Source organism: Alligator mississippiensis, chromosome 10 (genome assembly GCF_030867095.1).
Source record: "Alligator mississippiensis isolate rAllMis1 chromosome 10, rAllMis1, whole genome shotgun sequence".
Lineage (NCBI taxonomy): Eukaryota > Metazoa > Chordata > Crocodylia > Alligatoridae > Alligator > Alligator mississippiensis.
The window spans coordinates 13,460,299-13,481,996 of NC_081833.1; the positions used below are offsets into that span (position 1 = coordinate 13,460,299).

Here is a 21,698-nt window from a genome sequence, read left to right on the forward strand (position 1 = left end):
GTTCGGGGGCTGCGTGCGCCCCCTCCCCTCGGCCTCGCGTGTCTCCCGTCAGCCCTTGCGGCCACCGCGCGGCTCTCTCCAAAATGGCGGCCGCGCGGAGGGGGAGGGGGATTGTTCAACTAATCGCCACAGGATTCCCCCGGGCTGATGCGGCCGCGCCGGGGTCGAGATTCCGGGACGCGCGGGGGGTTAAAAAAAAAAAAAAAGTTTCCCCCACGCATTTTAACGGCCTTGCAGTGACGTTACCGCCCTTGCCCCGCCCCCCGCCCCCCCGCTTCGCGCGCGTGGCCCCGCCCACCCTGCGCCGGAGTGGCGGCGGGGGGGCGCTAGGCTGGGTGGGAGGTGAGTCTCCCTTGGGAAGGGCCGCGGGGAGGGGGAGGAGGGGACTGCGCCTGCGCGAGGTGTCCAGGGGTGGGCTGCTGCAGGGCCTGTGCACTGGGTTGGACACGTGGTCTGTGCTGTTGGGGGGGGTCTCTAACTGCCCCTTGCTGCCCGCAGGAGGGATGGAGGAGGAGGAGGGCGGCCCCGCTGCTGCCCCGGGGGCCGAGGGTCCCGCGGGGGACATGTACGGCTACATCAAGGAGGACCTGTTCACCTCGGAGATCTACAAGGTGGAGATCCAGAACCTGCCCAAGTACATCGGCTTCAACGACGTGAAGAAGTTCCTGGCCAAGTACGGGCTGGCCCCGCACAAGATCAAGCTGTTCGGCAAGCAGACCTTCGCCTTCGTCACCTTCAAGAGCGAGGAGGAGCGGGACCAGGCCCTGCGCGTCCTCCACGGGACCCTGTGGAAAAACCGCCCCTTGAGCGTGAGGCTGGCCAAGCCCAAAGCCGACCCCATAGCCAAGAAGAGGAAAAAGGAGGGCGAGGAGACGGACCAGGACCAGGCCAAGCGCCGGGCCGTGGCCAGCGACGACGGGGAGGAAGAGCCCCTGGGCAAGCGGATCGCGGATGTGGTGACCCCTCTGTGGAAACTGCCCTACGAGGAACAGCTGGTAAAGAAGAAACAAGAGTGTGAACAAGTGCTGCAGAAACTAACCAAGTAATTTCTCTCCCCCCCCATGTGTTACATTTATGGCGCAGTTTACGGGTTAATCGCGCAGTTCGGTTCAACCGGCTGCCTGCCCAAAGTAACTGCCCTGCCCTCAAAAGTTCCCTCCATGCAGCTGTATCGAGTTAGAGCTGGAAAATGTGCGCTGACTTTGTAGCTGGTTTCTCTTCACCCTCGATTTGCGTGTGTAGCAACTGTATTTAACTTTTAAAAAAACGTGACTGTGGGTGCATTACGAAGAGCCCCTCTGGATGTTCGGGTAAAGGCCTGATAGAGTCTGATGTTCAGTCTACATCGTGGCTTTACTTGAACGTCTAGAGGGGCCCTTTGTGATGCACTCCTAGTTCAATTTTCTTTACAGAGTTAAACACAACTTCATGTTAGCGTGGCTAAAATCCAGCTCGCTGCTTTTCTCCCTTCGTAGATATAACGCAGGGGTGTCAAACACATGGCCTGCGGAGCCGTACCATTCGTCCCACAGCAGTGCCTGCCACATGCAGCGTGTACTGGCTCCTGCCCCAGGCACTGCATGCTGTGCGCGGAGCTTGTCTGGCTTGAGCTGCACACAGCATGGGGCCAGTCTGGGGAGTGTGCTGCATGTGGTGTCCGCACCAGACCAGCCCTGCATGCTGGATCCTGAGCTGGTTTGGATTGGGTCTGTAGGCAGATATCCATGCTGGATCCAGCACACAGACGGTGTGGGTGCCACATGCAGTATTCACCACAGGCCAGTGCTATGTGTAACGTGTGCCCCAGATTGGCCCCACAGGCTGTGTGTGGCATGTGCCCTGGACTGGCCCCACGCATCTCATACCACAGTGGCATATGCTGCATACTATGCATGAGGCTGGAAGCAGTGCATGTGCTGTATGTGGTGCTTGTACAGGCCCAGCCCCGTGGGATGGATCTGGCATATGGGGCCAGTTTGTGGGCCTGATCCTGCCCCATACCCCTTATCTGGTGCATGGGGCTAGATGAGTTTGACACCCCTGGTGGTAATGGTTTAAGTTTCTTTTTTTAATATGAAAGAGCCTTTTTCTCTGTCATAGTAAATAAAATCCTCCAATCCTAGCTTCTGACAATCATGTTAGTCTCGAATTTGATATTCATAGTTCTGGATCAGCTAGCTTCAAAACATTCTGCCAAATAAAATATGTTGTTTTAAGGTCAGTTATTCCACTAAGCACTAAGGTGAGTCCTGAAAAGTTGGAATTACCAGCCTCTCGGAGAACTGAAAAATGAACTGTGGCAGGTGTAAAACTAATTATGTAATTTTGATTGCCTTCTGGCTTCTAATGCGCTCATTCTGTCATTTTTGTCTTACTTGGGCATTAAAATATTAGACCAGTGTAGGATAATATATAAAAGTAGAATGTTGGTTTTATTGATACTTTAATTCATTTACATGGCTGTCCCTGTAAGTAAAGCATGTGGCCGTCTTAGTTTTAGGCAGTCAAAAAAAAAAGCCAGGGGAGGGTGACATTTTAAATGTCTCTGTTGAAATGCCTGTACTCTGTACATCTCTCAAACTTTTGCCCTTTCTGTTTTGTGCAGGGAAATAGGAAACAACAACAAAGCACTGTTACCTTGGCTGTTTGTGCAGAAGCAGAAGTATAATAAAATCTGTTGCCCAGTAGAGGGAGTAAAAGCATCACCATTACAGGTAGTTAAATTTTAATTTGGGGCTTGAATAGGTTATACGTAGTACACTCTGCAAGTCACCTAGTGTTTTTGCCCTTCAGGGAAGGGGCACGTTACCACAGTAGAAAAAAATCTGGAACTTGATAAATACATATCTTAACTTCATGAATAGCCATTTGACAAATTAATAAATTCATTACATTAGCACTGTAAATTAATATTGGTTGAAATGAGATGTTTCTAGGCAGGAACAGTTAATAGTTTGTTTGTTTTTTTCCCCCATGTTTAAACTTAGACTGAGTACCGCAACAAATGTGAATTTTTGGTCGGCGTAGGTGTAAACCAAGAAGACAAAACTGTGGGCTGTCGCCTTGGCAAATACAAGGGTGGAACTTGTGCTGTAGTGGAACCATTTGACACTATTCACATTCCTGCTCTTGCCAAAAAGGTAGTGAAAGCCTTTCAAGACTACATAAGGTGAGATGTAGGTTAGACTTAAGGGTTGCTGTTAAAGGCTTTTGCTGTCTTAAATATTTTTAGGATTAAAAGTTTACCAGTACTTTTCTGCAGCATCTCCTCAGTACATGGTTGATTTGGACACGGCTCCTTTCATTTACTTTAGCAAGCTTCTTTAGTGTATTAATTGTAAGTGAAAAACGGAGCTTTTTTTTTTTTTTTCTTTAAGCGCCTTGCGGGGCGGCGGGGGCTCTCCCGGCTCCGGCGCCTGCGGCCTGCTCACCCCGCACCCATCGCACAGTGCCGTATGCAGTGGCTGTATGCAGAGCAAAGTATGGTTCTTGTCCTTTGATATTTACACTCAAGGCCAAATAGATGATACAAAGCAAATGCACAAAATGCCAGATGGCAAGGAATTAAATGGTTCAGTATCACGATAATAGAGGCTCTTTTTCCCCAATCTCCCCTCCCCTTTTTCTCATCCTTACTGTTGAAAATATGTGAAGAAATCTGTTCTAAAGAGGAGTTTGAATCATGAAGGTTGGTGACTTTGTTTTAACAGAAAGTGGGAGACTTCTTCATGCGTAAGAGTGGACTTGGGGGGAGTAGGAGGGGGGAATCACAAAGATGAAAGGTGGGATGGTTCTGAGTAAAGAACAGTTAAGCTCAGGAAGCAGGAAAAGTGAGATGATTTAAGATGTGGGCAGAACCCTAAAGATGAAAATGGCTCACTCATCAAGCCCCTGCTTCCTATGTGGAAACCAGTAAAGGGTTTATTAAGGACAGTGGCATTATTTGATCCTTGTGAAAAAGGATGGAGTGAAAGGGAGTATGGTACAAATCATGACAACTAGAAAAGGCAGCTGTTGCATTCGCCGAGATGTGTTCTATGCACTTATCTGAGTACTAGCCCAAAAGGATGTGTTTTGCAAATGCTGTATTATCCCTCTTTACAAGTCAGCCAAGACTTTCAGCTTTTTAAATGAACTGTTACTTTTCTCCTACCTCATATGGTAGACTCAGGCAGTTTAGCTGGATTATAAAGTATTATGTAGGGAACATTTCTGTTCAGTAATTGAGATTTTTTTAAATTGCAGGTCAACCCATTACTCAGTTTACAGCCCAGAAACCTATGAAGGTCACTGGAAGCAGCTCACAGTCCGTACCAGCAGGGATGGCCATATCATGGCAATAGCTTATTTCAATCCTCAGGTACTGAAGATGGCGTAGACATAAGCAGGGGGGTGGAGACCCTTAAATCTCACACTCTTTAAGGAGTTATTTGATTTCCTTAAGCATAGCTCTCTCATAAGACCACTACACTCCTATTTCATCTGACCAAGGACCACTATTAGTGGATTATCACCATTCTACCTCTGTTCCAATCCTGTTGTTCCCTTCAGCACATTTGTGGGTGCTTGAATTTGCCCCACAGAGCAGCTTGTAGGATTGTGGCCAGTGAATGCAGTCATGCTGCAGAGGCCCTTGGGAAAGATGCTGGAGAGGACTGCTCTAGATAACTGAATTTACGATGGAACAGCATGTTGAATAATCTATTCACTTGTCTTTGACTAGAAGGACAACGCATGGAGAGTGTACAGAGAGGGCTGCTTGTACTTGCAGAGATGCTGGAGTGAGGAGGTCCCTCACGTTTGTCACAGTCATAGCTTGCAGCCATGATACAGCTTTAGTTTCACAAAAGCTACATTTCAGCATTCCTTACTAAAGGCATACAATGATTGAAATGATGGCAGAGAATTTTTTGCTCCTAGACACTATTTCCCTACTTAAGTTGATTTGGCGCAGGCTTCTGAATACCCAGCCAAATGAATAAAGCTTAACAGGATACCTATTAAATCTGGATGCTGGAAAACAGTCAAGTATATGAAATAGTCGCATTTTCTTTTCATTTGGATTTTCTAGAAATTAAATAAAGAAGAGCTTGCTGAGTTGAAAGCATCTCTGGCAAAGTACTTTACAGAAGGGACCGGAAAGGACAGTGGGGTAACCTCTCTGTACTTTGTGGAGGAGGGTCAGAGGTAAGCCTTGTACCTGGAAAGGAAAGTTTAAGTGTTCTTTCTCCTGTAGTTAGACTCCTGTGGAAATAATGCTTCACCTAACATATTTTGCCTTTTTTCTTTCAGAAAATCTCCCAATCGTGAAGACTTGCCCTTAGATCACGTGGCTGGTGATAAGTACATATATGAAGAACTTCTTGGTCTAAAGTTTAGAATTTCTCCCCATGCATTTTTCCAAGTAATGTTGTCATCGAGTTGTATTTAAACTAAGTTGTAATTAGTGCAATAAGTACTAGTTCTTAACTGACTAGTTTGCTAAGAAACTGAAATGTCTAGTGTTATAGAAAATATACTTTTTTATAAAAAAGAAGAGGGTGCAGAACTATACAGAGATCTATTTTCTTTAATTACATACCTCTGATAACTAAATATTTTTAGCACGTGAATGACACTTTTATACTATAAACTTTCAGATTCAGCACTTGATCTAAACTAGTGAAAATATTTGAAAGCTCTTTGGTCAAGTTAGTATATGAAATTTACAGCTCAATAATGGCAATCAGGCCTTGTATGGAAGAGGAAGGTATAGCTTCCACCTCGGAAGTGTATTATGAATGTGGCATTTACAGTAGAAAGTATTTTTTCCTGGAATAATCAGTGTCACCATCATTCTACATAATCAAACACCACAGTATGAAGTGCTGAAAACTGTACTTTAATTACTGTACTGTCCACATATTAAAAACAAGAAATAGTACTGTGTAATGATTTAAAATCTCAAGTGCTAATTAACAAGCAATTCCCAGTTGTCTTGCCAACAAGCAAAACCCAACTGTGGCTGCTGGTTTCATTAATACAAAGCTTTTTGAAGAGTCTTACTTTCTGTTGTATTCCAAAAATAGCACTTTCCTCCAAACGCATACTTAGCTTTAGCAAGTAAACTGTTAAGTCTCTGAAAACAAACCAATAACATGAAAAATCCCTAAGTTTTTGGTTGAGGGGGGAAATTAAATGCAAAAGCTACAGTGTGCGCTCTTTACCTCAGTTTGCAGGTAACTTCTTTTTAGAGTTGAGCTATCACATGTACATTGTAGGGAATAATAGCCTGGCCTTTCTAATCTTCACTTTAGATCTTGGGCCACTACGTTTTTATTTCTTCATGTAGAGAATTTCCTAGGCTTGGAGATACTGGCCTGGAAAACTTGCTTCCTTATTCTGTATCTTCATACCTATAATATGTAGGTATAGGAAAGCCATCATTATCAGTTTTAGAGGGACAGGGTGATGCTAAATTGATTTTTTTTTACTGTGTTGATGTTATTTCATGAGTATGTCCTCCTGTTTCCGTATCTTTGTTATTCATTTCCTTTCCCTCAGTAGAAATTTTCACTTAGTAAAACATGTTTTCCCTTCCTTGCCTGCAGTTTAACTGTTACCTTGGGCATTTGCTCTGAATATTTAATTGAATCAAAAAAAATGTTACATGCCTTTAGTGGTGCATTACAGTTAGAATTGACATTCTTACAGTATACCAAGAGGTAGGCAGATTGCTTTGAATTTGGTCAGAACTCCCCTGGAACCCCTGAATATGCCCTCATCTGTTGAGCCAGTCCAACATTAAGCTGTTAAAGAGAAAGATTGATTTACTGTCTTCTGTCAGTAAAACGCTTTTTTAAACTACATGAAAAGCTGGTTTATGTTAATTATTTCATAGATGGGGAAGAACATTTTCATAAAAGGGATTAATGTTCCTTTCAGCCTGTACCTCTACTGTTTGAGAGGACGGGGAACCATGTGATGTGTTGGAACTCCACAGGTAAATACCCAGGCTGCAGAGGTTCTATATACAGCCATTAGAGACTGGGCTCAGCTGACCCAAGATAGCACTGTACTTGACATCTGCTGTGGAACAGGAACCATTGGACTTTCATTGGCAAAGGTGAGCCATTTCTGTGCGCTGCTGAATTAGTAGCAAGCCATTCATTGCAAACAATACTTGAATCAACAGTTACTGCACTTACCTATTGCTACTGCTTTTGAAAGTTGATTTAACTGAGGATATATAGCCAAGCTGCCTGAATGAAAATTTCCCTACGTATCCTGGCTGCATGTCTTTTGTTAAGTCTGAAGAAGTCCAATATAACTTACTTTCACTTGACTTCACAGCAGTTAAAATGAATCTTTCTTTGCTCATACATCTGTCAAAAGCAGAAGTGCAGTCGCATACTAAAAAGTGACTGTAAAAGGGGATCGCCTCAGTGAACAGACCTGGTCCCTGTATATAGTTAAAGGCAGATCCATTTTAGTGATTCATCAGTTCTTAGCCAATTAAAACACTGTGAAAATTCCAAAACCATTAAAATCTGTGGAAAACCAGGAAAGGCCATAACATTGCACCATGTGCTCAAGGGCCTGTTTTAGGCATGGGAATCTTTTTATTATTTAACGCTGTACAAGTTAAGAAACAACTCAGCTGGACTAAAACAGTGTTCACAGGATTAGCAATTAAAGAAGCAGGAGGGAGGGAATATCTGTAAGAGTAAATTAAACATGCTTGATTTACAGCTATAGAGATATCTGGGGAGGCAAAGAGGCTAGAAGGGAGTCTTTTCATCTCTTAACTATTCAACAGCCTCAAGGTATCATATCTCTCCGCCCTCTTTTCTGAACATCTGCAATGAACTGTTTTTTCTTTGATCAGGTAGGAAGTAGTGATGGCATGAAGGGTCTTTACTCTTTGCTTCTCTTCTGGTCTAGTGCCTGTTATGTCACCATATCTAAACTGGGCCCTGCTAGACCTAACCTGCTACCTTTGCTTCTGCAGAAAGTAAAGAAAGTGATTGGAATTGAGCTCTGTCAAGAAGCTGTGGAGGATGCCAAAGTGAATGCCCAGATTAATGGTTGGTAAAGCTAAATGCTGGGATGCCTGTTTCTAAGAACAGCTTTTGAGAGTTAGGCAAGTTAAATAGAAGTCTGGTGCTTAACTGAAAATCTCAGGTTAAAGTGATTGCTTGAACGCTGCTGACATCATTCTTGTGTGTATACCCCCCCAGAGAAATCCATGAAAACTGATCCACATCTCTCTTGCAATTTTAAAAGATACTATATTTGAATTCAGTTTGTTCAAGAAATTATATATAGTTCACTTAAAACACAGACCAAATTTCCTGTTGATAAATAATCACTCGGTATGAATTTCTTACTTCACAGCAGGGCCTAACACTACATACCAGACAGTATTAAAAACTAAAGAGGTACAAATCCCTGGTAACAAAGAACTTTGTTTCTTGATAACAATACTAAGTTACTGTTAGGATGATGCTTTCCAAATTTAGTATCTGTGTTCAAAATATTGGTGTTAAATGATCTGCATGAGCTATGTTTTTCAGTAAAGCTAAAGCTCAGATACAAAAACACTTGTCCCTAGCAACTAACAACTTATAGGTATTAATTGCTTTTTTTTATTAAAGTATTTTACTTGCTGGTTAACTTTTCATGTATTACCTTCCTCAGAACTGAGTAATGTTGAATTTCACTGTGGAAAGGCTGAAGACATTGTTCCTTCTTTAATTAACTTACTGGCTTCACAAAACCTGATTACAGTTGTGGATCCACCACGAGCTGGGCTACGTAAGTTTTGTTTACTTGGGTTTTGGCTTGTATTTAGTGAAATGGATTTAAGGGCAGAATTAAAATAGAAAGAAAACATCAGTTGATGGCTTTAAACATTACTCATTGCAGATTTTTACTACAATAGGACATTTGCTGCATGTTGGAATTTTAACTTGGAATTTTTCTGTATATCCACCGATATGGGTTAAAACTGGCAAGTGGAACTCACTCTCGCTGTGTCTCATTTTGGTCGTGTTAGATTCCAAGGTGATTCTTGCAATCCGGAGGGCTGAACACCTGAAGAAACTCATTTATGTATCCTGCAATCCTAGAGCTGCCATGAATAACTTTGTGGAGTAAGTTTTTTGAATTGATCAGGTACAATCTGGAAGGGGTCAGGGGCAGGCAACCAAAAACCACACTTCCCAAAGAAAAACAAAGCTAACTTATCTTCCATAAAACAAAAATTAAGCATATTTACCATGGGATACACTATTGGTAGTTTTTCCTGCTGGGGGAGGACCCACATTTGGTTGAGTTGTGGCAATCTTAATTTCTAATTCTGGGAGAGCCCTTTCCTTCTATAGTGCAATTAGTACGAGTGGTGAAAAGAATATCATCATCTTATGGGGAAGGGCTCTTGCTAGAAATATGGGTATCAGTGATTGAAGGAATTTTAATGTCTCCTCTCTCTCTCCCCCTGCCCCCAAGCCTTTGTCGAGCTCCCTCCAATCGTGTCAAAGGAAGCCCTTTCCGGCCCATTAAAGCAATGGCAGTAGACCTGTTTCCTCAGACTATGCATTGTGAACTGCTGATATTTTTTGAAAGAGTAGAATATTCAAATGGAAATTCTGCTGAACCTACTCCAGACTCAGCTCTCGTCAAAAACACAGGGGATGATTCTATGCAAAAGGACACCACTGAATAAACTGATGAGGAGAAACTACAAACTCTGCCTTCAGCTTAATGTTGTAGACAGTGTCTGCCTACATATATGTTATTCACAAAGACGGACAACTAACTTGACCTGTTGCTATCTGCATAAGTAACACTTCTCAGAAAAAGTGAAAGAATGCTGCTATTTAAAACACCTGCACTAGCCCTATAGGAATTAATTTTTCTGTACAGCATACCAGTCACCTAGCTTCCAAATAGATGAATGTTTAGATTGAATGCATCTTTAATTCAACAAATGAAGATGAATTTGATCTTCATAAGATACTAAAAAACCCTAGTTTTTGAGGAAATTAAGCTTATTACATAAATCATCTTTTTCTCTACCCCTCAGCCCCCCACTAATGAGAAAGTTGGCTTTGAGACAGTGGGACAGCCTGCAGGAGTGGAAGAAACTATCATGACTTCACCCTTAAAAGCATGCTGAAATATACAGTAGTAGGATTTTTAATTCTTAAGTTCTGTCCAATTTAATAATGAGGCCTTCTAATACATGGACACTTGCCAGAAACTCAGATTGAGTGAATGTTTTATTTTTCTAAAGCCACAGGAATGTTATAAGCTTGAAAATGTTATGGCCAGGGTAAGAGTGAACATCTATTAGCAATAAGCTAATTCTGTTAAACAAGACATGTTTTGGCTCATGGACTAACTTCAAATAAACTGCTCTAAATGTTAAAAAAACTTGCCCAGCTGTTTTACGATTACTAGCATCAGCAGTTGAACTGTAAGCTACCCATTGGCCCATGATACTTTAAGATTTGTTGGGGTGGGAGAGGATGGTGTTTGATTTAAATAAGGAAGCCAAATCTTCATCTGGGAAAGACCTGCCCTGCTCAATGAGAGAATTTTTGATGTCTCATGCTCTAATGCTAGGTAACTTAATTCATAACTTAGTTCTCTACTCTGAATAATTATTACAAAAGTTCATTATGGAATCCATTGCTTGTCCCTTTCCATTTAAGGAATACTATCTGTGATTAGTTACCAAGTATTACTTCATTTTCAAGTATGTTAAAGAGAAGGAATCAAATAAGAACTATGGAAGGGACTCCTGTGTAGGAGGGTACAATATTACTACTAACTGCAATTCATGCACTGACTCAGCCATCAAAGTTAGGGGGATGGGACTGAAAACAAAAGACTTTTGTCATGGCCATTTGTGATGCAGTCACCTTTAGCTTAGAGCACAATGGAAGGGTGCACTGTTCACTCATTGCCTTGTATGCAAAATGTCTGCTTTATGCAGGCTCTAAACCTTTTGCTCCACTGTCCAGTGACATCCAAAGACTTCAGGACTTATATACTTAATTCTTTCAACTCTGATTCAAAGCTATGAATCAGTCCTCTTCCAGAACAGGTACTTTACCAGACACATTGTTGCAGTGCTAGGAAACAGGTAGTGCCTCCCACCCATGAGCCAGTGGTTAGAGCACTGAGCTCTGCTTAATTTAGAACATGAACCTGATCACCTCTCATCTTCCATATACATTCCCTACCCCCTGCCCTGCAGCAGGTTCTGAAACATCTCACTCTCTCCTTAAAGCTGTTCCAATAATGCCCAGCAGTAGATATTTAGATACCTTTGTGGACTGGTGGATGCTAAATTGGGGGTTTGGATTTTTAGAGTTTTGGCTTCAGTACATCATTTTCTGTATGGATTAAAGAAGGCTTTTATAGGAAGAGGAATGCTTTCAGGGGACAATATGGACCTTGATTTGTTCTAGGATTTCAGTTCAGTTTATCATGTGAAAGTCTGTCAGGTGAAATGTTACATTGGCTAGTAGCTGGTAAAGTGTACAGATGGTTCTACTTTCATGGCAAAAAAAAAGTTAAGAGTATGGGACAGCTATAGTAGCAAGTGCCCATCCCATCCATTTCCTTGCAGCACCACACTATTAATCACACATCAGCATTTTTATAATATCAAACTTTATTGCTCAAAACTAATTGTCTGAAAAATACACATGTAGTACTCAAAAGACCAAACACATAGGCTTATATGATTGTGCAGAAAAAAAGCAAGCAGAGGCTCAGTGAAAATGAGGCTTTATAGTTGTACCAATTTAGCACTGGCATCAAGCAACTGCACTCAATACAATTCATACAGCAACCATTGTTATCTACTTGGGCATATAAAAATGCATTTATTTGCTTTTCCCTTCTCAAATACACATCAAAATACTGTAACTGATCACCTTTTATTTGGTTAAGAATGGCATGGCTTTTTGCACTTTCTTTCACGTTTATAATTTTTCCCACAGGAAGTCAGGAGATAGAAGGCTATTATTTTTCTGAACCTTAACCCCAGAACCAAAATATAGTCTAGAGTGGTTGTAGGCTGTAAATTAAGCTTTTAAATACTTAGATGTTATAAAGTATTCACTGTGTCTGTGTAAAGCCTGACATAGGGAAGCAGGAATTTACCCCAAACAGTACGCTTATGCATAATATTTGAGCTGTTTCAAGCGTCTGGGTATCTGATTATTTCATTGGTTTTGTTTAATAAATATTTAATAAAAAAGCTGAATGACTGGTGTTGTGTTTAAATAGGTAGCATCCAACTAGTTTGTTACAAGTCACAGTAATTTTCCATCTGTACCATAGAGATGTGAATGCACACTAATTTAACCCTTTAAGTAAATACACCACACTTCTTTCAAGAAGCACATAATATGCAAAGCAAAAACTGTCCAGTTCCCACAGGATGGAACAGTTCTGTAATTAATACACTCCATCCACATAAAAACACCCATCTTTCCTGGGGCAAGGGAGGGATAAAGAACAAAGACCAGTGACAAAAGCAGCACTTAGTTTTATGCATTCATACAATCAAGATCTAAACCTTTACAGCTGGTCACCTAGAAAACACACAAGAGATACAAGACGAATTTAAGATACATCTTGAATCACACCTTAAGTGTTCATGCAGAAGCTGAAGTTAATGCAATGATCTATCCTCTATCACAGCAGCTCGTGCTTATGTGCAAATGCAAGACTTACACTCCAAACAATAGTAAACATTAAAAACACAAGAATACTTCACAATGACAATAAAACAGCAGTTGTTTGTTCCAGCAGTTATTGCGCTTTATTTTCTGGACATCTCTCCAGTTAAAGGCTGCAGCAAGGTGTAATACCATCCTTTTTTAGAATGCATATTATGTACTAGGCTTTGGTTCACAATGAAATATCTGGCTGTTTTATTTAAGGGCAATGGTCACTTTCTTGCAATTCAGATAGTGGTGAACTGAGGTAATACAGAAATCCTCTTAGCAATAAAAGCAAAATTTGTAAGTGAGGCATCTATGGATACTCTGCAGGTGGCCTGCAAAACACTGACATTCTGCTTTTGGAAAAAATAAAAAGGTCCACAGGGGTGATGCGTCTTTTACAGTGTCATCCAAAGACTATTTTTTTCTGCTAGAAATACATAGACTGAATTAAAACCTACATAACACTGTAATACATTTAGGCATAGAAGATAAGCCCTGTCTTTGTGAAAGTCAGAAGCAAGCAGCAACTACTGCTTGTAAGTACTGCACCAATGTTACATACCTTTCAGAAGATTGAGATTTATTAAAGCTATGCTAAAACAAAATAAGCAGAGGCAGGTTTTTTTTTTGTTTTTTTGATAGGCCACTTAAAATAACGGTTTAGGTACAGTCATCCACCTACCCGTATCCTTTGCTGAAAACAGGATTACAATTTGCAGAACTCAAAAGCTGAATAATAAGCACGTTAGGTGACTTCATATTTGCAGAGACCTCTGAGCATACAACTTGAAATGTAAATATAGAAACAGATCAGACTGATCCTAAGTAGAATTACAAAACAGGAAAAAGGGGGAAAAAACATCCAACAAAGAACAGAATGTTAGCTTAGGATAAAAAAAAACTAAAGTCTCCCAATTTGCAAAACAGCAGGGATAATATTAAAAGGTGGTTTGAAAATACTGATGCCAAAACTTAAAATCCTGGAGGCACAACCATCTATTATACTGGAGCACACTGTGGTCAAATTTCACTAACAACTGTCCAGATAAGTCCCAGAGCTGCAACTTTAAGGATGAAGAACTGAAGCTTCTTCCTGCCAATAATTTGGGGATTGTAAAATACAGTAGTAGAAATACCAAGTCTTGGTTAAGTCACTGGACCCCTGCTATGAACTTGGTTTCTTGATTTTAAGCAAAAGTTTTCCTTCTAGTTTGAGAGATTTACTGACTTAGCCAATGAAGAATGAACTCCACATGAAGGGGAACAGCAGTGCTTCCATGACAGACAAAAGTATTTCTGTGTTTAACTAATGTATAAAATCCTCAGCAGATATGAGTACTGCCAGTTTTCTAAGATTGTATTTCATAAACATTTGCATATCCATGTACTGATTAAGATGGAAAAAAGAACAACTTAAGAGGTCTTTATTCTACTCCTTTATTCTATGCTGTATCCCATATCTACAGTCTAAGTTTCATTGCAAAAGTTATTCAAATACTAAAAATAATTAAAAAAAACAAAACAAGGAAGTAAAACACCTAGTTACAAACGTATTTAAGTGTAAAATTGCTGCAGTCAGTTATTTTAAGATTCTCAAAGGCCAGGCCACAAATGCAAAGCCATTTGAAAATTCTTTAAATTCGTAATTCAAGTTATCTAAGACAACTAAAAAGAAATATGGTGCAGCCTGACTCCAAAAACAAATGAAAGATTACTTAATAGCAGGGGGCGGGGTAAAGCATCTTTAAACAATGCACTGGCAAAATATTTTCAGATGACCTATCTTCAGTTACATTTATCTTTCAAGCTCCAAAACCAGCACTTGAAGTGGCAAAGTTACTTGCAGTTTTTATTTTAATCAAATAAAGAAGGCCATATATTTTCCCTTCCTATTAGTTTGTAAACAAACATAGCTTCTTTTCCTTTAAAAAAAAATCCCAGCAATTTGGGATATCCAACTTGTTGCTCTTAACACTGCCAGGTACACTTGTTCTTTTCAAGTAAAAACAAAAAAAAATCCCCCCAAGAAGTCTGCATACTGTGATCTCAAAAAAGCTAGCCTGGCAGGACACAAAATAAGAAAAACATTACTGGCCTAATCCTATGGCATTAGGAACATTGCTCATTTCTTTTCTTATATCTGTCACCAAAGTGTCATATCAGTGCATATTATTATGTGCTGAAATGCAACAAAACTTTTCACAAAAATAGTTTTAGGCATGTTCATACAAGAGGGTGTATATATATTTATATATTATATCAGCTTCAACCTGTACATAGATATTCTGAATTTGATCCTTAAAACACATCCATTCCAGACAACATGGATAACTTTCAAGGAAAAAGTGCTTGCTTAAAATTTATCCTGTGTGAACATGCCTTGTCTTCTGTGCATTTGCCCAAGTAGAGATCTTTATGATCAATCATTTAAACATACATATCCTGGAGGTAAAAAAAAGTAATATTGCCCTGACGATGCAAAAGAACAATGCATAACTGAAGCAGCTTGGATTTTAAAGTTATCTTGCATTCTGCAGCAAAACAGATTCTTAAATATTTTTTGAAAATTAGTTTCTCCACTTGTGTTATTGCTCCCCAATTGTAAGTTTTCTGGTCACACATCAACAGTACACAGAGGTTCACTACCAGGCTGAGCTGATTCTACTATTGTCATCTTAGGTTTCTTTCTAGTTTCCTCCTTTAAAAAAAGAAAATGGAACACAAGATTAAAATATGGTTTTAAGAAGCCTGAAGGATCTACAACAAGCTTAGCTTGCTCCAAGAGACTAATTGGTTCTAGTGCCAAAACTTAAATTTAGGAAACTGATAATGTTCATTCAGTACGTAACTGGAGTAAGAATCTCAGTAAGGAAACATTTGACTTTTGAGTGTCCAGCCTTTACATAAACCCTCTAGGAAAGATTCAGGTCAGTTGCTTTAACAAAATCAGTGTTCTGGTGCTAAAGTTAAAATATAGAGCCCCAAGGCCCGCCACCCCAAGGACCCTGCCCCGCTGGAGCTTTGCAACAGGTAGGAACCTCTTGCAGCCCCAGCAGAGCCTGCTGAGTTGCCAGCTCCCACAGGCAACACAGATGATATACTGTAGCTACCGCCCCCCCACCCCTGATCTCCCCAAGACCAAACGCAAAAAAGTGTTTGTTGTGGGAGACTCCATCCTGGAGGGGGACTGTGGGGGTATCTGCCGCCCCGACCCCTCAGCCCGGGAAGTCTGCTGCTTCCTGGAAGCCAGAATCCAAGACATTGCGGAGAAAATCCCTAAACTCCTCCAGCCCACCAACCACTACCCTATGCTCCTCATCCATGTGGGCACCAATGACACGGCTCAAAGCGCTCCCAGCTGGGTCATGAAGCACTACAGGGATTTGGGTGCAGGGCTTAAGGGTCTGGGAACGCAGGTGGTGTTTTCTTTGATCCTCCCGGTCTCGGGCTATGGGCTGAAGAGGATCCAGGTAGTGAACCAAAGACTGTGGTGCTGGTGTCATCGGGAAGGCTCTGGCTTCCATGACCACAGTCCGCTCTCTGGAGAGAGAGGCAGCAAGCTGCTGGGAAGGGACAGCCTCCACCTCTCTCCACTGGGGAGGAGGCTCTTCTCAGCCAGACTGGCTGACCTGCTCCGCTGGGCTTTAAACTAAGCCTGCCGGGGGATGGGGGGGGACTACTGCCACTGCTGGCCCACTGAGCAACCCTTGCAAAGCCAGCAGACCAACGTACTTAAGGGATCCCACCCCAGACCCAGCCCTGGAGCAAAATGTAGGCAAGGCAAGGGCCCCCAAGGGGACACTTGCATGCCTATACACAAATGCCAGGAGCTTGGGGAATAAACAGGAGGAACTTGTCCTCCTGCTTAACACAAATAACTATAATGTCATAGGGATAACGGAGACCTGGTGGGACTCCACCCATGACTTGTCCACTCAATCCCTCCTGTACAGGGTATAGCTGTTTATACCTGTGGTCCAAAGGGGCGGGGGTGTAGCTCTTTCTGTCAAGGAAAGCTACACATCCCTGCAAGCCGACATTGGCATTCACGGCAGACCACTTGAGACCCTCTGGGTTAAAATCCATGGGGAACATGGCACTGGGGACACTACGGTGGGAGTCTACTACAGACCCCCTACCCACGGTCAAGGCCTTGACCAGGAGTTCAGGGAATTGGCTGAGGCCACACACTCCTGCTGTATGGTTGCCACAGGAGACTAACTACCCAGACATCTTGTGGGAGAAGCGCTCGGCCAAATCCGAGCGGTTGCAAAGCTCTCGTGTGTGGATGACCTCTATCTGATGCAGGAAGTCTACGAGCCGACAAGCAGTAAAGCGCCGCTGGACCCGGTACTGGCAACCGGGGACGACCTAATCAGTGACCTAACAATCAAAGGGAAGCTAGGTGACAGTGACCATGAGCTGATCACCTTCACCATCTGCCATAAAGCTGGCAAGTCAGTCAGCAATACAGAAGTCCTCGACTTCAAGAAAGCTGGCCTTGATAAGCTAAAGAGGCTTGTCAGAGAGGCCCTAAAGGGCCACAACCCAAAGTGGGGTTCAGGACAAGTGGTTGCTCCTCAAGGGAGCATCCTGGATGCTCAAGCAAAGTCTATCCCATCTCAGAGGAAAGGCAGCAAAAGGGCACAGCAGCCCCCTTGGCTCTCCAGGGAACTGGCGGACCTCCTGCGTCTTAAGAGAAAGACCTACAAAGGGTGGAGGACTGGAACCACCACCAAGGAGGGATACTCTGCTCTGGTCCAGACCTGCAGAGAGCAAACCAGGAAAGCCAAGGCTGCGACTGAACTCCAGCTAGCTACAAATATCAAGGACAATAAAAAAAGTCCTTTTTTAGATATGTGGGCAGCTGGAGGAAAAGCAAGGGCAACATTGGATCCCTGCTAAACCAGATGGGACAACTGACAACCGACACCCAGGAAAAAGCGAACTTGCTAAATGGGTACTTTGCATCGGTCTTTCACCAGTCCCACGAGATGCCCCTGCCCACTATGGGTCAGGGTGGCCCAGGTGAGGAAGATTCCTTGCCCTCCATCAAACCTGACACCTTGACAGGCTGGATACTTTCAAGTCAGCCAGCCCTGATGGGTTATACCCCAGGGTACTCAAGGAGCTGGCAAGCATCGTAGCTCAGCCCCTGGCACGGATCTTTGAGAGCTCCTGGTGCTCTAGTGAAGTGCCCAAAGATTGGAAGAAGGCCAATATCGTGCCTATCTTCAAGCAAGGGAGGAAAGTGGATCTGGCAAACTACAGGCCCATCACCCTGACCTCTATCCCGGGGAAGGTCTTGGAAAAGATTATCAAAGAACCCATCCTTAACAGACTAGCTGACGGCAATATCCTGAGGGATGCACAGCATGGGTTTGTTGCGGGTAGGTCTTGCCTGACCAATCTCATTTCCTTTTATGACCAGGTGACCCATCACCTGGACAAGGGGGAAGAGATTGATGTCATATATCTTGACTTGGAAAAAAGCCTTTGATCTGGTATCCCATGATCACCTCTTGGCTAAACTGACTAACTGCGGCCTTGACATCACCAAAATCTGCTGACTGGGGAATTGGCTCCTCAGTAGGACCCAGAGGGTGGTGGTTGATGGAAGCCAATTGTTTTGGTACGCAGTCACCAGTGAGGTCCCTCAAGGCTCTGTCCTAGTGCCTATATTATTTAACATCTTCAATGATGTGGACATTGGTATCAGAAGCGGACTGGCCAAGTTTGCCAATGACACCAAACTCTGGGGTAAAGCATCCACACCTGAGAACAGGAGGGCGATCCAGGTGGATCTGAACAGACTCATGAAATGGGTGGACAAGAACCTGATGGTGTTTAACACCAAAAAATGCAAGTTTCCTCACCTTGGGAGGAAAAACCTGCAACATGCTTATAGGCTCAGCAGTGCTACGCTGGTTAGCACTACAGATGAAAGGGACTTTGGGGTCATGATTGACCACAAGATGAACATGAGCCTTCAATGTGATGCTGCAGTTAGCAAAGCGAGGAAAATGCTGGCTTGCATCCATAGATGCTTCTCCAGCAAATCCTGGGACGTCATTTCTCCCCTTGTACTCGGTCTTGGTGAGGCCGCAGCTGGAGTACTGCGTCCAGTTTTGGGCTCCACAATTAAAAAAGGATGTGGAGAAGCTTGAGAGGGTGCAGAGGAGAGCCATGCGCATGATCAGAGGTCAGGAAAACAGACCTTATGATAATAGGCTGAGAGCTATGGGACTCTTCAGCCTGGAAAAGCGCAGGCTCAGGGTAATCTGGTAGCCACCTATAAGTTTATCAGGGGTGCTCATCAGGATCTGGGAGAACGTCTGTTCACCAGAGCGCCCCAAGGGATGACAAGATCAAACGGCCACAAACTCCGCCATGACCGATTCAGGCTGGACATAAGAAAGAACTTCTTCACTGTCCAAGGTTTGGAATAGACTGCTGCCAGAGGCAGTTCAAGCACCTACTTTGAACGCCTTCAGGACATTTGGATGCTTATCTTATTGGGATCCTATGATCCCTGCTGACTTCCTGCCCCAGGGGCAGGGGGCTGGACTCAATGATCCTCCAGGGTCCCTTCCAGCCCAGATGTCTATGAAATCTATATTCATAAAAAATTACGCAGCATATACGCACCCTTTCTTGTGCCAATTTTTTCATTTCTTCCTGTAACTTGTTCAGGATGTGTAGATTTGGCTTGTTCTTTTTGGCATACTGCTGAAGTTCTATCACACTCTTATCAGAAGTCTCCTGTTCAAACAAGACCACAGGGAATATCAGAAAGGTAACCAAAAATTGCTCTCATATTTCATACACCATCACTGGTTACATTTCTTTAAAGAAAAAGTAACATGCAACTATTTCATCTGTGTATTAACTATTATAATTAGCCTGCAACAAATACACTTGAGAAAAAAAATTCTCCTCCAAAAAGGAAAGCACTGTTTTAGGTTCTGGAAATAGCAGGTAACAACATGGACTCTGAAAACAGCATGTCCCTTAAACATCAGTACGCACAATGATTAACACGGGAGAGTTAAATAGACAGCTAACAGCCACACCAAGGCTGGAACGCTCTGAATTTAATCAAGAGATGAGGGAAATGGTGCGGTATTTAAATGCAACTCCTCAGATGGCAAAATGCAAAATAAGTTACAAAACTGTTTTCTCACCTGTTTAACCATCTTGCTGCTTTCTCTGCCATACATACGCAACAAAGAGCCCCAGTTCTTCACATGTGGGTGCAGCAGCTGTAGGATTTTCTGAGAAGCTAGCTGTTTCCCTACTCTCTTATTCTTACCTGTATAGGCAAAACACCAAAACATACTTTTTACAGATGAAATATGTAAAGAATCAATTAATATAACCACTAAGACTGGTATAAGAAAGTTCAGCTACTTGAAGTTAAATACAAGTACAGGTAGTCCTCGACTTACAACGTTTTGAGTTACAACGTTTATAAATTGAAACCCTGTTTCAAACAAATCCGCTGCATCACTTGTCTCCCTGGAGAACATCTGTCCAAACTTCTTTGGACACTTTCTTTAAGAAAGCAGACAAGACCCCAGAAAAACCTGCAGCCAAGACTCCTGAGAAGACTCCAGCCAAGAACCCTTCAAGAAGTCCAGCAAAGTCACCTCAAAGAAGTCCTTCCAAATCAATACAATTGCTATTTATATTATAAATATATTAATGTAGCTATATTACTCATCTATAGTTGATACAGTACAAAATTCTGGGGTATTTCTGGTGGAAATAGGGTATTGGACCTTGGTTCAGGAACAAATCCCCCATTTATAACATTGTTTCTTACGAGAAAATTGGTTCCGAGTCACAACATTTCGACTTAAGACACAGTTTTCAGGAACCAACTGTGTCATAAGTCCGAGGACTGCCTGTACTTGCACACTAGACAGGTGCAATAAAGGGATTGGGGAAACAAGGAAGAAGGGAAAAAGGGAGAGTTAAGTAAGTACAGGAGTTCAAACTAAGTACAGTACTTACACCAGCCTCGTACTGTGTGCTTGCCACACGTCATGACGTATTCACTCTTCTGATTTTTACCAGGAATCACTTCAAACTTTATGGATGTGTCACCCATTCCATGGTTTCTTAAGCACAAGCAAACTCAATATGGTGAGGCTCAGTCAATAAGTTACAAGTAAAAGACTAAATTGAACCAATTAAGGCAAGGTCAACATTACTAAAACATCATTCAATTTAACTGGAATTTAGTATAATTAAATGAACTAACTGGGATAGACTTAGGTTTTTTGGACTAGTAACCCGATTGCACCAACCTGTCCAAATCAACATGACCTTCCTCCCCATCTTCAAGTGAAGTGAGAACTAGATCCTACCCTTACAACAGTGGGCACAACAATTCCCAACATGAAATGGAGTCAGGACACTGCAGTATATATAACACATGTGGACCTCAGGAGATCATCTGTCCTTGGGGCTACATTTAACAGGTAAACTGCTGATGCCAAAAATAGGAGTCGATGGAGGTTGGCTTGGAGGCAGCCTTGTACCCTACCTGATCACTAACACACCAAAACAGTTGCAGAACTTGCCTCTAAATTAGCTTTTTCTTAAAAAAAAAAAAAAAATCACTACGATGATTGCCTTACCTTTTAAGGCACTCATGGAGAATCTGATATGGAGACAAGAGTCCAGCTTTACTGGTCAGTTCATATACCCGTGAGTCCTCAATACTGATATGGTTAAAATACTACAAAAGAATTGAGAAGTGTTCTTCAGCTGCCGATCAAAATAGCACAAGACTGAATATATACTAATGCATATGATTCCCTCCTGTATTTTCATTAAATGAATTAAGTTTTAAAATTTCTCAGCACAAAGCATTTGGTATACATGATGGTATTAGGAATCCTCATTTTTTACACTATTGTGCTGTCTTTTAGCAAGCAAAGAGCTGTAGATAATTTCTTTACA

At 42.3% G+C, this 21,698-nt stretch overlaps 2 protein-coding genes across 2 annotated transcripts in view; one reads left to right on the forward strand and one right to left on the reverse strand.

Moving 5' to 3' along the window:
- On the forward strand, positions 1-12,262 carry TRMT2A (tRNA methyltransferase 2 homolog A). Its single transcript, XM_006270930.4, has 12 exons — positions 1-342; positions 499-1,042; positions 2,606-2,714; positions 2,988-3,169; positions 4,246-4,360; positions 5,072-5,187; positions 5,293-5,404; positions 6,983-7,105; positions 7,991-8,066; positions 8,680-8,796; positions 9,038-9,134; positions 9,490-12,262. The coding sequence occupies exons 1-12, from the start codon at positions 84-86 to the stop codon at positions 9,704-9,706; spliced, it is 2,067 nt and encodes a 688-aa protein (XP_006270992.2). The 5' UTR covers positions 1-83; the 3' UTR covers positions 9,707-12,262.
- DGCR8 (DGCR8 microprocessor complex subunit) overlaps positions 11,648-21,698 on the reverse strand; it is a 27,293-nt gene continuing 17,242 nt past the window's right edge. Inside the window, exons 10-14 of the mRNA XM_006270918.4 lie at positions 21,374-21,474; positions 20,745-20,851; positions 19,913-20,040; positions 19,377-19,490; positions 11,648-15,426 (exon numbers count right to left, since the gene is read on the reverse strand). Coding sequence (XP_006270980.1) covers positions 15,343-15,426; positions 19,377-19,490; positions 19,913-20,040; positions 20,745-20,851; positions 21,374-21,474 — 534 coding nt within the window. The 3' untranslated portion in view covers positions 11,648-15,342. The remainder of the gene's footprint in view (positions 15,427-19,376; positions 19,491-19,912; positions 20,041-20,744; positions 20,852-21,373; positions 21,475-21,698) is intronic.